At 52.2% G+C, this 14,387-nt stretch overlaps 1 protein-coding gene and 1 non-coding gene across 3 annotated transcripts in view; one reads left to right on the top strand and one right to left on the bottom strand.

Moving 5' to 3' along the window:
• Positions 1-14,387, bottom strand: part of Cpne5 (copine 5) — an 83,052-nt gene that overhangs the window by 27,063 nt on the left and 41,602 nt on the right. For both annotated transcript variants that reach the window (XM_074082318.1, XM_074082319.1), the window contains 2 exons: positions 6,204-6,307; positions 1,873-1,977 (listed from right to left, as the gene is read on the bottom strand). In XM_074082318.1, coding sequence (XP_073938419.1) covers positions 1,873-1,977; positions 6,204-6,307 — 209 coding nt within the window. The remainder of the gene's footprint in view (positions 1-1,872; positions 1,978-6,203; positions 6,308-14,387) is intronic.
• On the top strand, positions 9,592-9,661 carry Trnaa-agc (transfer RNA alanine (anticodon AGC)). The gene has a single exon. It is a non-coding gene; the product is annotated as a tRNA-Ala (tRNA).

Here is a 14,387-nt window from a genome sequence, read left to right as displayed (position 1 = left end):
TTTGTTCCCAGTCACAGAGAAGGGGACAAGCTGCCAGAGGGACAAGCTGCCAGCCACCCTGGCAGGAGATGAGGCTGGGCTGAGCCTAGAAGGGGGGATGGGAGCCTGCCTGGACTTTCCATGCCCCGCCCCACACCCTGTACCCCTTTCACCAAACACTCGCCTTTTTCAGTGGCTCAAAGGTGAGGCCAGGCCTCAACCCCACTGCCCTCTCCCTAACCCTGAGAAGGTAGGGTCTGAGGCCCTGGGAACTCCAACCTAGGGATCCAGGGTTGTGGGGCAACCTGGACCCCCAACCACCTCAGGGCAGTTGTGCCAGGGTCCTCAATTCCTTCCACCCCATGAGACTGCGGCTGCCTGCCTCCCACTGCCCTGGAGTTCCTCCCACTGCCTCTCCATCTCCATCCAGCTAGTCTTCCCATGCTTTCTTCCCAGAACTCCCCCACCTTTGAGCCACCCGAGTCTCCGTTAGACCCCACTCCCGAAGCCCTACACAACCCGGCTAGTCATGCATAACAGGTTTTTTCTGGAATACCCATGTTTGCTCCCCATTTCTCTGCACAACTGCTTAGCTATTTAAAACACGTGCACATCTGAGCTCCTTGTCGTCACAGCACCTTGTGAGGTCAGAAACACAGCTACCTCCCCTTGAATATCACATAGCCAGAGGCACAGGCTGGGCACACAGTAGGAGCTCAATAAACCACCTGGGGACAGACTGTCCCAGCCAAGAGGCAGAAGGAGCCACCTCTTGCCCTGGATGGGCAGCCTGAGGATTCCCTTGGGGGGAAATGGGTGCTTGCAGGCCACACCTCCACTCACTCCGCAACACACACTCAGTGGCCACTGTGAGCAGGGTCTCTCTGTTCTGATGCTCTGGGGTTCCAATGAGAGCAGCCAGCAGGGAACCAGTTTCTGCAAGGCCACTGGGACAGCCCTGCCCTCGTGTCCCCGGCCAGCTAGCCCTCTGGCTGCAGCCTTCACCAGGAGACCAGATGGTTCTCCTGACTTCCCACAGCCCGTGCACTCTTCCAGCTCCTTCTACCATGGCCCCCCGCCTCTCCAGCACCTACCGCCATGGGTAATGATATGTTTCTCTGTGTGATTACTGGATTAATATCTGCCTCCTCCACGAGCAGTTAAACCCCATGAAGCTGGGTGAAGGGTGAAGATCGTGCGTCTGTTTCCTGCTGGCTCCCAGCATCCTGCACAGTGCCTGGCCACCGCAGGGGCTCAATCAATGCGTGGACAGGATGGTGAATTTTGGTAGGGGGATGGTGATGAGGACAGCTAGCATGCAGTGTGAGTGGGCTGTGTCCAATCTAAACACCCCACAAGTTCTTGCCCAGCCCCTCACCCTCATTTAGCGTCATTAAGGCAGCAGGGAGGATCCCTGTGGTCCTGACTCCAGGTTCCCTTGCTGGGAGTTGAGCTGGTGGGGTCCACTGATTCTACCTGCTCTAGTCCCTGGCCCCTTAACCTTGCCGCCACCTGCCCCTTCCTGGGGAACAATGAAGAGACAGGTTGCTGAGTTCCCAGCCAGAGCATCAGGGATACCCATCTGAGGACACCCTGGTATTCCAGGCACCCCCATTCTCCTGCCCTTGGGAGGTTCCCACCAAGGAAGAACTAGAGAGAGGAAAGAGGAGGGGCAAAGCGGGGGGGCTGTGAGGCCACAGACAGACCGGCATGCCGGTGAGGCTGAGGGGATGGGGAGGCTGCCCAAGTCCCACCCTGGGCAGGACACACATGGCACGGCACCAGGAGGCCCCATTCATATGGATAGCACATGGATAGGAACGAGGACACCCCTCTCTGTGCTTGGGGAGGACAGCGTGGGAGGGAACAAGAAGGGACCCTTCCTCATCTTACCGGTCATAGTCCCCATTGCAGAGGGCTCTCACGGGGATAGAGAACGTCTGCCACACTGGATTGAGGGTGTTCTTCATGACCTCAGTCTTGTGGCAAATGGTGAATCTGGGGAAGAAGAGAGGAACAGTTGTCAGATCCGAAACCCAGGGGACCAAACCTGGTGGACAGGAGCCAACTGATCAACCTCTGGCTGCCAGATGGTGGAAACTCAGATTCCCATGGTGAGGAGTTGCCTGTTACCAGCAGCCAGGCTGAAGCCAGATGGCCATTTCCTGTGATCTTGTTGAGAAGTTCCTGCACCAGGACCTGACTGGAGGGGCAAGTCCTGGGCTAAGTGTCAGGGACCTGGGTTCTAGCTCATGCTCTGGGGCCAGCTCACTGTGTGACCTTGGCCAAGCCCTTCCTCTCCAGGTCAACTGCCGCCTCTGTAAAGCATCCCTGACTGCTGTGTCTGAAATTTACAACCCCCTGCCCCCGGCTCTGGTATCCCTGGTCTCTCTTGTACTTCCTCCCCTCCCCCATTTCATTTGTCACCATTTGACATGGTCTACTTTTTTCCACCAAACTTATTCCGTTTATGATCAGTCACTAAGATGCAAACTCCACATGATCAAGGAGTTTTGGTGGTACCGGAGTTTGAACTCGGCCCTTTGTGCTGTGGTTATTTTGAAGGTAGGGTCTCGCTTTTTGCCCAGGCCAGCCTGGACTGTGCATTCCTCCTATTTTATGCTATCTGCCATCACTGGGATGACAGACATGCAAACACCACATCCAGTTTTTTTTCCATTGAGGTGGAAATCTCACAAACTTTTTTTGCCCAGGCTGGCCTCAAACTGCGATGCTTCCGATCTCAGTCTCTCGCCTAGCTTGGGATGACAGGCCTGGCTAGTTTTGCCCTTCTTGATCACTGGCATATCCCTAGTGCTTAGAACAATGTCTGGTGCCTAGTAGGTATTCAGTAAAATTTTTTTTAAAAAGGAACCAATGAAGCTGGATGTGGTAATGCATTCCTGTAATACCAGCTACTAAGGAAGCAGAGGTAGGAGGATCGAATACAAGGCCAACTGGGCAAAAGCAAAAGATCCTATCTAAAAAATATACTAAAAGCAAAAATCCTGGAGGTGTGGATCAAGTGGTAGAGCACTTGCCTAGCAAGTGTGAGGCCCTGAGTTCAAACCCCAGTATGACCAAAAAAAAAAAAAAGAACCCAATCAATAGCTGGTTTCTTCAAAAGCATTTTCACAGCTCTCTCTCTCATTTCAACCAGATGAAATTAGAACCTCTGACTTGGAGGATATGTAAGACACGGTCAGTGTCTCCAGTTTGAATCCATGAGCCTGCTTTGCACACTGAAAGGGCAGAATTGGTTGTCCCAGCTGGGTGACATCCTGCCCTCCCCACGCCTCACCCAGCTGGCCCACCCTGAATTAGCCCTGCCACGTGGATGGGCAGCCAGAAGCACAGCTTTCCCAGGACCCGCCCCAGAGACATCTCAGCTTGGAAAGGTCACCTGGTAAGTGCCTGGGCCCCACCCGTGCCTACACAGCCTGTACTATTTCTTCTCCGGCAATTTTCAAGTCAAAGTGTCATTCTTGTCATCATGGCTGAGCGTTTGTCTGCTCCTTCTCGCCCACCCACTGGAGTGTGGAGGTACATGTGGGAGACCTCCCTGCACACCCAGAGCGGGAGGCGAGGATAGGCATAGGGAGGGGGCACAAGGGGCCAGGTGCCCATGGCCCGGGCAGGAGCGGGCAGAGGAGGTTGAGGGGTTGAGCCCCAGTGAAAGAGAGGAAGGGAAGATGACACTATACAGAAGCCATTTTGGGCTCCTACCCTAGAACTGTCCTTCAGGCCTTCTGGACACCCTCAATTTCTGAACACTGACTTCTCTCTCTCTCCTTTCCCTAGCCAGCCAAACTCTCTGACCAGGTCTTCTAAGCTGACAGTCCAAGTTCCTTGCTTGCTCCTTGTCCCTTCCCAGACCCTATCAGTCTGGTTTCTTCCTCAGACTCTTGCCTGAACCCACTTTCTTTAGCCCCACAAAACCCCCCAGTTCCCAATGCTCAGGTGTCCAGCTGCACCTGCTGAAGGTGTCAGGCCCTTGATTGGAAGTGGCCCGTGAGGTCATCTCACTGCTCACCTCAATTATTTTGACACATACTCAGAGCACAGGTGTGGGAGAGCATCACCCAACAGTCAGACAGATCTAAGTCCCAGTCCCAGGGCCTCTATTTGCCAGCTGTGCATCCCTGGGCAAGTGTCTTTCTCCCTCTGAGCTTCTTTCTTATTGTAAAATGGAGATAAGAACAGTCACTAATGCTGCTGGCCCTGTTCTTTTTTTGTTGTTTTTTGGGGTGTTGGTTGGTTTGGGTTTTTTTTTTTTTTTTTTTTTTTGAGACAGGATCACACTTGTGACCCAGACTGGCGTGGAATTTACGATCCTCCTGTGTCAACCTCCTGAATGCTGGAATTACAGGTGTGTACCACCACACCTGGCTGCTAGGCCCTGTGGTAACGGCACACATTAACTCATCTCGGATCATCCCCAGTGTACATACGAGGAAACTGCAACTGTGGGGCAGAGAGGTTGCAGCTGCACTGGAGTTAATCAATAACTGGTGACAGGTGCAATCTTCAGTCACACTCAGCGCCTACAGCCACACGTGGGTAGTAGCAGAACGTCCATAAGTGTCTCAGATGGTTCTGTTGGGTCACACTTACTTTCCTACAGTTACTCAGCTGTGACAACGCAGGTCAGGGCCCAGCAGGCAGCCTCTTCCTGTTACCTCCTGACTGGCAGAGGGATCACTGGCATCCAACATGAGGGCAGCTCCAGGAGTGTGATGAGTGAGTGTCAGGCCCACCTCTGGCTGGTCCCTGGTCAAATCCTCATGGGATCAGTGCTCCCCCTGGAGACGCCAGCTGCCCTTACGAGAAACTTGAGCCAGGTGCCAGCAGCTCACGCTTGTAATCCTAGCTACTCAGGAGGCAGAGACCAGGAGGATCATGGTTTTAGGTCAGCCTGGGCAAATAGTTCACAAGATCCTATTTCAAAAAACACCATCACAAACAAAAAGGGCTGGAGGAGTGGTTCAAGTGGTAGAGAGCCTACTTAGCAAGTGTAAGGCCCTGAGTTCAAACTCCATTACCACAAAAAAAAAAGAGAGAGAGAAATTTGCCCCAAGTACAGACCAGCTCCTTTGCCATTTGGAACATCTTGAGAGGCTCCGCTACCTGGTCAGGGCTGTCTTCCATTTGCCCTGTGCTCCCTGCCCGTTCCCACCGCACAGCTCCAGGCTCCCAGCACCTCCCACCTACTCACCATGGGAGCAGCCAGTCACGAGCCTTCCCCCACTCCATCCCACACAGCCTGTGCCAGAGCACAGTCACAAACCCCCTCCGCCCCCAGTCCCCTCCTCCTCCCGGCCAGCAGGACCAGCCAGGGCCACCCTGCTTGACCTTCTTGGGGCGGGGGACGTGTGTGGACACCTACAGCAACACTCGGGCCTCTTCCTTCCCCAACCCCACCGTGGGCCAAGTCCAAGTCAACAGGAGTTATTTAAAGAAACCCTGCCGGGAGTCCTTTGGTGAAACAAAGAATCTTTTGTCATGCAAATGTTGCTACCTAATTTCCCATTTTGGAGTTCAGGTTTAAAAATCGATTTTCCCTTGAACTGAAGCGTACCTCCTCCCTGCTGCTCCCCTGCCCCCAGCACACACCACCCCATTTCAGAATACGGGGTTCTCAGCACGCCTCCCAGGCACCCTCGTTCCTCTAGCCCATTATTCCTCCCTGCTCCCCACCCCGCCCCACCGCAGGGACCCACTGTCTTCCATCCAGAGCTGCTTTCAAGCCCCTTCTCCTGCTGATTCTCCAATTAACCTCCCTGGCCTCATCACTTCCTTCTGTAGAATTCTGGCCCCCAGTGGTCACAGCCTGCCAGAGCCGCAGTGCATGAAGACCTTTTCATTCAATTTGTTCATTTCACAGATGAGAAAACAGGTCCAGAGAGGGAGCCTAACTTGCCTGGGGTCACACAGCAGGTTTGTGGGGGACCTAGGTCCCCTCACCCTCCATCCAGGATCTATTCTTCCTTTGTATATGGCTGACTACATCTGCCAAGGTGTTGTGCGTGTCTCCGTCAGACTAGTGGTGGCTTCTAGCTTAGGGAAACGAGTTCGGAATGAGCCCACAGGGTCGGGAGGGGAGAAAGTGTGCAGTTTTGCCTTAATGAGTGTGCAGTGGAGGGGGGAGAGGGAACAAGTGGCCACAACTGCCCATCCCTGCCCCAAGGTGGTGAGGAAGTGTCTGTAATTTGGAGGAAACTCACGTTCCATCCTCGTTGCTCCTATAAAATACCAAGAAGGGGTCGGATTTCCCGAAGAAATCTTTCTTGTCCAGCTTGTTGGCACAGAACTGCATGGTGGCGACATCCTGGTGGAGGAAGGGAGGGCAGGGCGTGTGAGAGAAAACAGGCCAAGAACCCGGGGCAAGTAAGGGGACCCCCAAGCACCAACCAGGTCGGAAAGAGCAGCCTCTTGTCTTTGCCCAGCACCAACCCAGGGCTGCTGTCCCACTCTTGGGAGGGAGGAGCTTGTCCCCCTGCAGTCAGCCCCACCCACCTGTGGGCCTAGCAGACCTGCTGGATGGAGATGCAGGTGGACTCCAGAGCTGCCCAGTTTCAATCCTCTCCTCACTCGGTCACTTTCTAGCTGTGTGACCTTCAGTGAGACAGGTAACCTTCTAGAGCCTCAGTTTCCCCTCTGGAACATGGGGCTCATGGGGTGATGCTGACTGCAGGAGATGGCAGGTGCGCAGTGCTCAGCAGAGTGCAGACTGCATAGCAACCATTTTTTTTAGGGGGGGTGGGACTGGAGTTTGAACTCAGGACTTCGCACTTGCAAAGCAGGCGAAGCTTGAGCCACACTTCTAGTCCATTTGCCTCTAGTTATTTTGGAGATGCCCAGACTAGCCTCAAATCTTGATCCTCCCCATCTCAGCCTCCCAAGTACCTAGGATTACAGGCGTGAGCCACCAGCACTCCTCACATAGCTACCTCTTGACAAATATTCACGTGTGTGAGTCCATTGCCTGATGGCTGAGAAAGGTGACATGACAACACAAAGCCCCTGAGTGTGACCTGCTGACCCAAAGCCCTCACTCCACAATTTGCCTCAGTCCCTGGCACTTGGGGCACTTCCAGCCTGCATGTTTGTTTCCAAACTTCTGAGAAGCCCTCCCAGTGCTCAAGGTGGGTACAGCAGGGGCTGTGGCCCGTTTACAGCTAAGCCAAAGGCTCACGGCCAGGGAGACGTCCCAAGTTATCCAAGCAGAGCCCGGATTCCAACTCCCAAGACCAGTTCACTGCCCCGACTTCTCCCTCCAGGTGCAGACAAGGCATCCGGGCCCTGGGAGGCCTCTGCCGGCCTCCCCTCACAGGGCCCATCCCTGTAGCCTGCTGGAGCCGGCAGAGCACTGGACAGAGGCCCCATGTCCTCCTCTCCACCCCGCCCCCATGTGACCTCTGCAAGGTGAGTACTCTACACCCTGGTAAGGCGGCCTCTGCAGCTCAGAGCTCAGGCGCTGTCCTGCAGGACCAGGCCCTGGCCGGCAATCCATGGGGCCCCCTCACACAGGCCCTTTCCTCTCTGCAGAGCTGTGTCTTCTTGAGACTAGTGACCCACAGCCAGTGAGGACCAACTGTGGCAGAGACGGAGATGCCACCTCCACGAGGTTGAAGTGCGGGAGTACAACGTGGAGACCAGCACAGGCACACACTAAGTACCTGCACATGTGAGCGGTCCTTGTTCTTGTTTGAACACTTCTCCCCTCACCCCACAGTGTGTGTGGCCTGTCCCTGCTGCCTACCCCCATCGCCTCACATGCCTTCGTAGCAAACACAGAGTACCCTCCATTTGTTCTCTCACTCAACAAACATTTATGAGATTCCCTACCTTGACATTCCTTATCATTTTTAGTCCTCAAACAATCCTTTGTCATTTGTTACCAGTGAGGGAGGTAGGGATCAGAGAGGTTAGGAACCTGCCCATGATCACCAGCTGAGAAATTCAAACAGGCACAGACGACTGCCTGCTTCCTTTATAGTCACTGATTTCTGGGGACTCTGGGCTCCTGCCACTGGTGGGGGTACTGCACACTGGGAACCATGGGACAGGAAAGCCTGCTGCATGCAGGCTCTGGGACAGTCAGCACTGGATGCCTCATCTTCACCCCCCAGGAGAGAAGGCCCCAGGGGCTCCAGCATCCTGGAGCCTCCAGAGTCACCCAGGACCTCAGGCCTGGAATAAGAGAAAGGTAGGCTCAGGCACCTACAGATGCCAGGCACGGCCTCAGGGCTTCACCCTTCAAACACCTCCACTTTCCCCGTTTTATGGAGGAAAGAGAGCTTTTACATTTTAGTATTAGTATTTTGGTGTGGTACTGAGGTTTGAACTCCAGGCCTCACACTTGCTAGGAAGGTACTGTACCACTTGAGCCATGTCCCCAGTCCCCAGGTAAACTCCTAAGCTTTTGCCCAGGCCAGCCTCAGACCGCAGTCCTCCTACCTATGGCCTCCCATGTAGCTGGGATTACAGGCATGCACCACCATGCCGGCCTGTTCTTTGAGAATTTTTTTTTTTTTTTTTTTTTGTGCCCAGGCTGGCCTTGAACCTGGATTCTCCTATCTTTCCCTCCTAAGGGGCTGGGATTACAGATGGAAATGGAGCCTTAACAGATCAAGCTATTTGCTCAAAGTTGCACAGTGAGAAACCCAGGCAGTTAGATCCCAGAATTTCTACTTCTAACACCCAGAAAAATCTCTGGGCCTTTAAGGCATTGGGGAAGGCCCTGTCCCAGGACGAAGTTCAAACCCCAGGTGTCTCCCTAGAGAGCTCCATCTCATGGCTTAGAAAGGAGGGGGCCTGGGAACCCAGGTGGGCTCCTCCCAGATCCAGCCACATAAATCATGGGTCCAATGCCAAGGGGCAATGGGGGTGCCTTTGTTTCAAGATGGAGTCAGCAGAACACTAAAGCAAGCACAGGTCAGGTGGTTCCTTCCCACAGAGGAAGGAGCCCTGCAGAGGCAACTGAGGACTAGGGTTTGCCCAAGGGAGTGACAGGGACAGCTGGGCAAGGAACAGTCCTAGCTGTATACACCTTCAGCAAGCCTTAATTTCCTCATCTGTGACATGGCATAGGAGACAGGATGACCACCAGACCTTTCAAGTCTGGTAGTTTAGGGTTCAGTGTCAATGCCACAGGGAGAATTCTGGGGCATGCCAGCAGCCGGGGACACTAAACGGCCATGCCTTTAGGGGAGGGCTGGCACTCAGAGGACAGTCTGGAAATCCAGTGTCCCCCCAGCCTCCCAGGATACAGTTTGGTTGTTCTAACAGTGACCTCCTACATAGCTGGAGGTCACCTAGGTGCCAGAGGACATGCTCAACCCGCACTGGCTACCCTGCACACATGCATGGGGAACAACCACACAGCTGCAACAGAATGGAGGGGGGAGCTCTTACTGCTGTCTCCTTGGGGAACCCCGGAGGCCATGCAAGATCAGGAAGGAGAAAGAAATTTGGGAACAAAAGTAAATGCAAGTCCAGCGTACACACCTGTCATCCCAGCTAGGGAGGCTGAGGCAGAAGGATTCTGAGTTCGAGGCCAGCCTGGGTTATATCATGAGACCCTGAGTCAAAAAACCCTGGCAGGGCTGTGGATGTAGCTCAGTGGTAGAGCTCTTGCCTAGCATGCACAAGGCCCTGGGTTCAATCCCCAGCACCACCAAAAATAAGTTCAAAAAATAACTTCCAGGCTGGTCTGTTCCAGCATAGCGCCTGGCCAGGAGACTGGGCGATACTGGCTCCTTGGACCACTGGATGGGACACCCAGCTCTGCCACCTACTTTGCTACCAGTTCTGCCTGGAGAAAGGGACTCAGCCCCTCTAGGGCTTGGTAAGTAGCATCAGAATGTCCCCTGTGATCCTGGTGGGAACATTCATAGAGACTACGTCAAGTTCTGGTCCACGGTGCCCAGCACAAGGTCCAGGGGTGTGACTTGGTGGCAGAGCACTTGCCTAGCACGTGGGAGACCCTGGGTTCCAGCCCCAGCACCAAAGCAACAACAACAAAAACAAGGCTTCCACTTGCAGGGTACTACCTATCACTGGCTTGAACCATAGTAAAATGGGCAGTGATTGACTGTTGTTTGTCTATGAAAATGTCAATATACTAAGGTTCTTCCACTATTTTTAGAATTCACTGAATCCTATCAACAACCGTATGAGGCAGGGATTACAGAAAGTTTCACATGCTTGCTCAAAGCCACACAGCGAGGAAGAGGGACTGGAACCAGTGTGGATCCAAAGATGAAGACGAGGATCTAAACGATAACCCCAGATCATCAAGACAGGTTTAATCGTGTTCTGTAACCGCAGATGGAAGAGCCAGAGAAGTGTGAAATCCATTTAGAAGGGCTCTGTGCAGCTAGTTAAAATTAAAGGGAAAAAAAAAAAAAAACAGCTCTGAAACTCAGCTAACTGGAAAAACCCCGCCAGGGTGAGCTATCTCATTCCCTGCTGAAGGCAGATAAGTGAGATGTGGGTGAAGACTCTAACCTGAACCCAAGGACAGTCACTCAAAGCACATTATGACTGCTTCACCACTGTAGGACTATGGGGGACAACACACTTCTTCAGAGAGATCTAGACTGTCACCAAGGGAATCTTCCTCCCTGGCAGGTGCCCACCTAATGGGAACAAGGACCAGGTCATTGTCTGTGGCCTGTGCCTTTCTTTGCTTATTTCTTTGGCATTGCTGGGGATGGAACCCAGGGCCTCATGCACACTAGGCAAGGGCTGCACCCTGGGTTGCACCCCAGCCCGTGCTTGTGCTTTTAAGGGTGGCCCTGACTGTGTCAACAGCTTTCCCCTGCCCTCCATAAATAGGGGTAGTGAATGGCTCGAACCCTTGACATTGTGAACCCAAAAAGAGGCAGGGTGGGCAGGCTAGCCGAGCAAATCCTGGTGAGGGGCTGAGGCTCAGCGGCTCTGCTTCACCAGCCTCTGATGAGATGCTGGGGGCGCTGAGTGGAGACGATGCTCCCATCCAGCATCCATCCGGGGATCAGCCGCAGGGAAGATAAAGCAGCTCGCAATATATAATTTCCTGCAATTTCTGCCTTTCACCCTAGCTTTTTAAAAAACATATTAAGTTCTTCTAAAACAGCAGGATGGCTTCAATTTGCATCTCTCCCGCATGCTAATTGAACTGCTGGGGAGATAACAGCAAACAGCTTTTCTCTGGAAGGTGGCCTGGCCTCCTCCAGCACCTGACTCCTCCGAGCCCCAGAAGAGGGCTGCGGAGGTCAGAGGTCAGGCCCAGAGGTCAACAGGTGGGCTGAAGGCTAGGGGCAAGGTAGCCGCACCCAGGAGCAGGGAACAGAAGGTGGGGTGACTAGGGTCTTGCTGGCAGCACCCAGGATCAGAATCAGCACATGGTGAATACAAGTAAAGGGGCACCCTCCCACCCCCCAATTTTTTTTTTCTTTCCAGTGGTACTGGGGATTGAACCTAGGGCTTCACTTTACCACTTGAGCCATGCCCCCAGCCCTTTTGCCTTTAGTTTGTTTTTCAAATAGGGTCTTGCTCTTTTGCCTAGACCAGCCTCAGCCCTTTGATCCTCCTACTTCTGCCTCCCAAGTAGCTGGGATTACAGGTGTAAACCATCATACTCAGACAAAATAAATTTTTTTTGTGGTACTGGTGTTTGAACTCAGGGCCTTATGCTTACTAGGCAGGCACTCTACCATGTGAGCCACTCCACCAGCCCTCAAAATAAATATTTCGATCCAATATTTAAGAATAGAAATGGTGAGCAATGGTGGCTCATGCCTGTAATCTTAGCTGCTTGGGAGGCTGAGATCAGGAGAATCATGATTTGAGGCCAGCCTGGGCAAATAGTTTGAGAGTCCCCATCTCCAAAATAACCCGAGCAAAAATGGACTGGAGGCGTGGCTCAAGCAGTAAAGCACCTGCTTCGCAAGCACACAGCCCTGAGTTCAAACCCCCAGCCCCACCAAAAAAAAAAAGAAAAGAAAAAAACAAAAATCCATGATATATTAAATGATAAAAATTTAAATGAAGGCAGGTACCAGTGGCTCACACCTGTAATCCTAGCTACTCAGAAGACAGAGATCAGGAGGATTGCAGTTCGAAGCCAGCCCAGGCAAATAGTTCGAGAGACCCTATCTCAGAAAACCCTATCACAAAAAATTAGGCTGGAGAAGAAGGCCTGAGTTCAAGCACCAGTACCACACACACACAAAAAAAATTAAATAAATACATTTTTATAAACGAAGCAACTGAGACACAGAGAAGTCAAATCACTTGCCCATGGTCACAAAGATGGTAAGAAAAAGCATTTGGACTGAATCTAGAGCCCAGTTCTTAATCTCATTGTCCTGCCATGCACATGCTATCCTCTGAGAGACGCAGTTAAGAAGACGTGGGACCAAGGTGACATGTATTAAGTCAATACATGTCTTTAATGTCTGTTGGACTTTCCAAAGTTCTAAGAATTAGCACATTGTCTTTTTTGTAAGTCAAAGAAAATACAATCAGTCAAAAAGGGAAAAGGAAGGAAGGCGGGAGGGAGAAAGGGAAACCTTAACCACAGCTTTGAAACTCGGCGGCCCGCTCAGGCAGCCTGAGCCCAGAACTCCACCATGCAGAAGAAGACCTGGGAGGTGGCGAAGCCCCCCAGGCTGGAGTTTATGCAAACACAGGTGGTGGGCAGAGAAGCTGGACTGGGCCACTGGGCCTATCTATGCACTGACCTGGACAACTGTGTGGAGGTCAAGGTGGCTTTTCTTTGTTGTCTTAGCGACTGGCTTCCCAAACAATAGAGTCAGTGGTCAGGTGATTTGGCCATTCAGAGGCTGAAAAGCCCAGACTGACCATTTTCCCTCCCACTCACTGAGTCTGTGTCTGGGATGCTAATTCAAATCAATTCAACCAACCCACTGAGCTCAGAAGACAAACGGGACAATCAGGACATGAGGATGTTTGCTCAGTATTGTTTACTTTGTTTCCTACAGAAGACCAGGGGCAGTAAGATGGCCTATCCTTACAGGAGAGGAATAAAGGGCCAGGCGTGGTAGAGCACACCTGTAATCCCAGCTACTCAGGAGGTGGTGGTAAGAGGATGGCAGTCTGAGATTGGAGGCCAGCTGGGCAAAAGCAAGAGACCTTTCAGAAAAACAAACTAAAAGCAAAAGAGCTTTGGGTGTTCCTGCATGGCAAGTGTGAGGCCCTGAGTTCAAAACTCAGTATGGGAGAGGGGTACAAAAAAAAAAAAAAGAGGAATAGCATAAGTATTAAGGATGTTTTCTAAGACTATCTAACAATATAGGAAGATGTAGGCTATAAAACTAGATTAATACACACATGCACACACACACATTCAGAAAAATGCCTCAGAGGAAACACAGCCAAATGTCAACCACGATCACTTCTGGGTGATTTTTCTATATTTTTCAATATGTCTAGAATGAACATGTTAATTTTTTTAGCATTAGAGAAAATGTTTTTGTTTTCTTTTTTAAAAAAAAACAGAAAAATTATCTCTAGAACTAATGACACACTGAGCTTGAAGAGGCAGTGTTTGAAAGCTGGCTATCCGTCATGCAAGATGTTCAGCGCTGTTCTAGGCACAGCACACACCTTTCCTAACCTGCACACATCTGAGCACCAGAGGACCTTCCACATGTCCCCCACGTCACCCTACCACTTTCTTGTCATCTCTCTCCACCTCCCTCCCATGGCTCTTCCCTTCCCAAATCCCCCATAAGGAAAAACTGAGCTCTCTCTGAAGCCCCAAAGCTCCTTACTGCAAGGTCTCACACAATTTTCTTCTACTGTCCCCAACTACAGACTCATCCATCGCTCACCCTTACCCCAGGGCCTTTGCTTGGACTGACCTCTCTGCATGGACCCAGCTCACCCAGGAAGCAAGCTACAAGGACTCTCTCACCTGTTTCTACATTGTCATATTGCGAGGTATCCCTGGGTTTTCTTTCAGGATAAAGAGTGCTATGAAATGTTTTTTATAATATCGGGCAGTGGTTCTGACCCTATTAATGGCTGCTACTATACTAGGATGGCTGGCTGGCATTTGTCACATGCACTAAATTAGAACTCAGGGTGGGGGACAGGGATTGAGTGAGAACATCTGCTCACCTGAGATGAGCACACGGGCAGGCTGGGGACTCCTAAGGGGTGGGGAGGCCCAGGCTGCTGCAGGGCAAAGCTTCAGTTCCCTGGCTGGGGAGAAGCAACACAGCCCTTCCTTTGTGCATCGTCCCAGTGGGGAGGTCCTGACTCCAGAGCCAGGTGTCTTGGTGCCTGGCAGACAAAGGGAGTGGGGGAGCTGGATGCGCTCTAAACAGACACCATGCAGAGATGGAGCAGAAGTGCAGGCTGTGAGCTAGAATCCTGGAGATCGTAAGCAGGAC

This window comes from Castor canadensis, chromosome 8, assembly GCF_047511655.1.
Source record: "Castor canadensis chromosome 8, mCasCan1.hap1v2, whole genome shotgun sequence".
NCBI classification, from domain to species: domain Eukaryota; kingdom Metazoa; phylum Chordata; class Mammalia; order Rodentia; family Castoridae; genus Castor; species Castor canadensis.
This window is presented reverse-complemented; position numbering and strand designations above follow the sequence as displayed.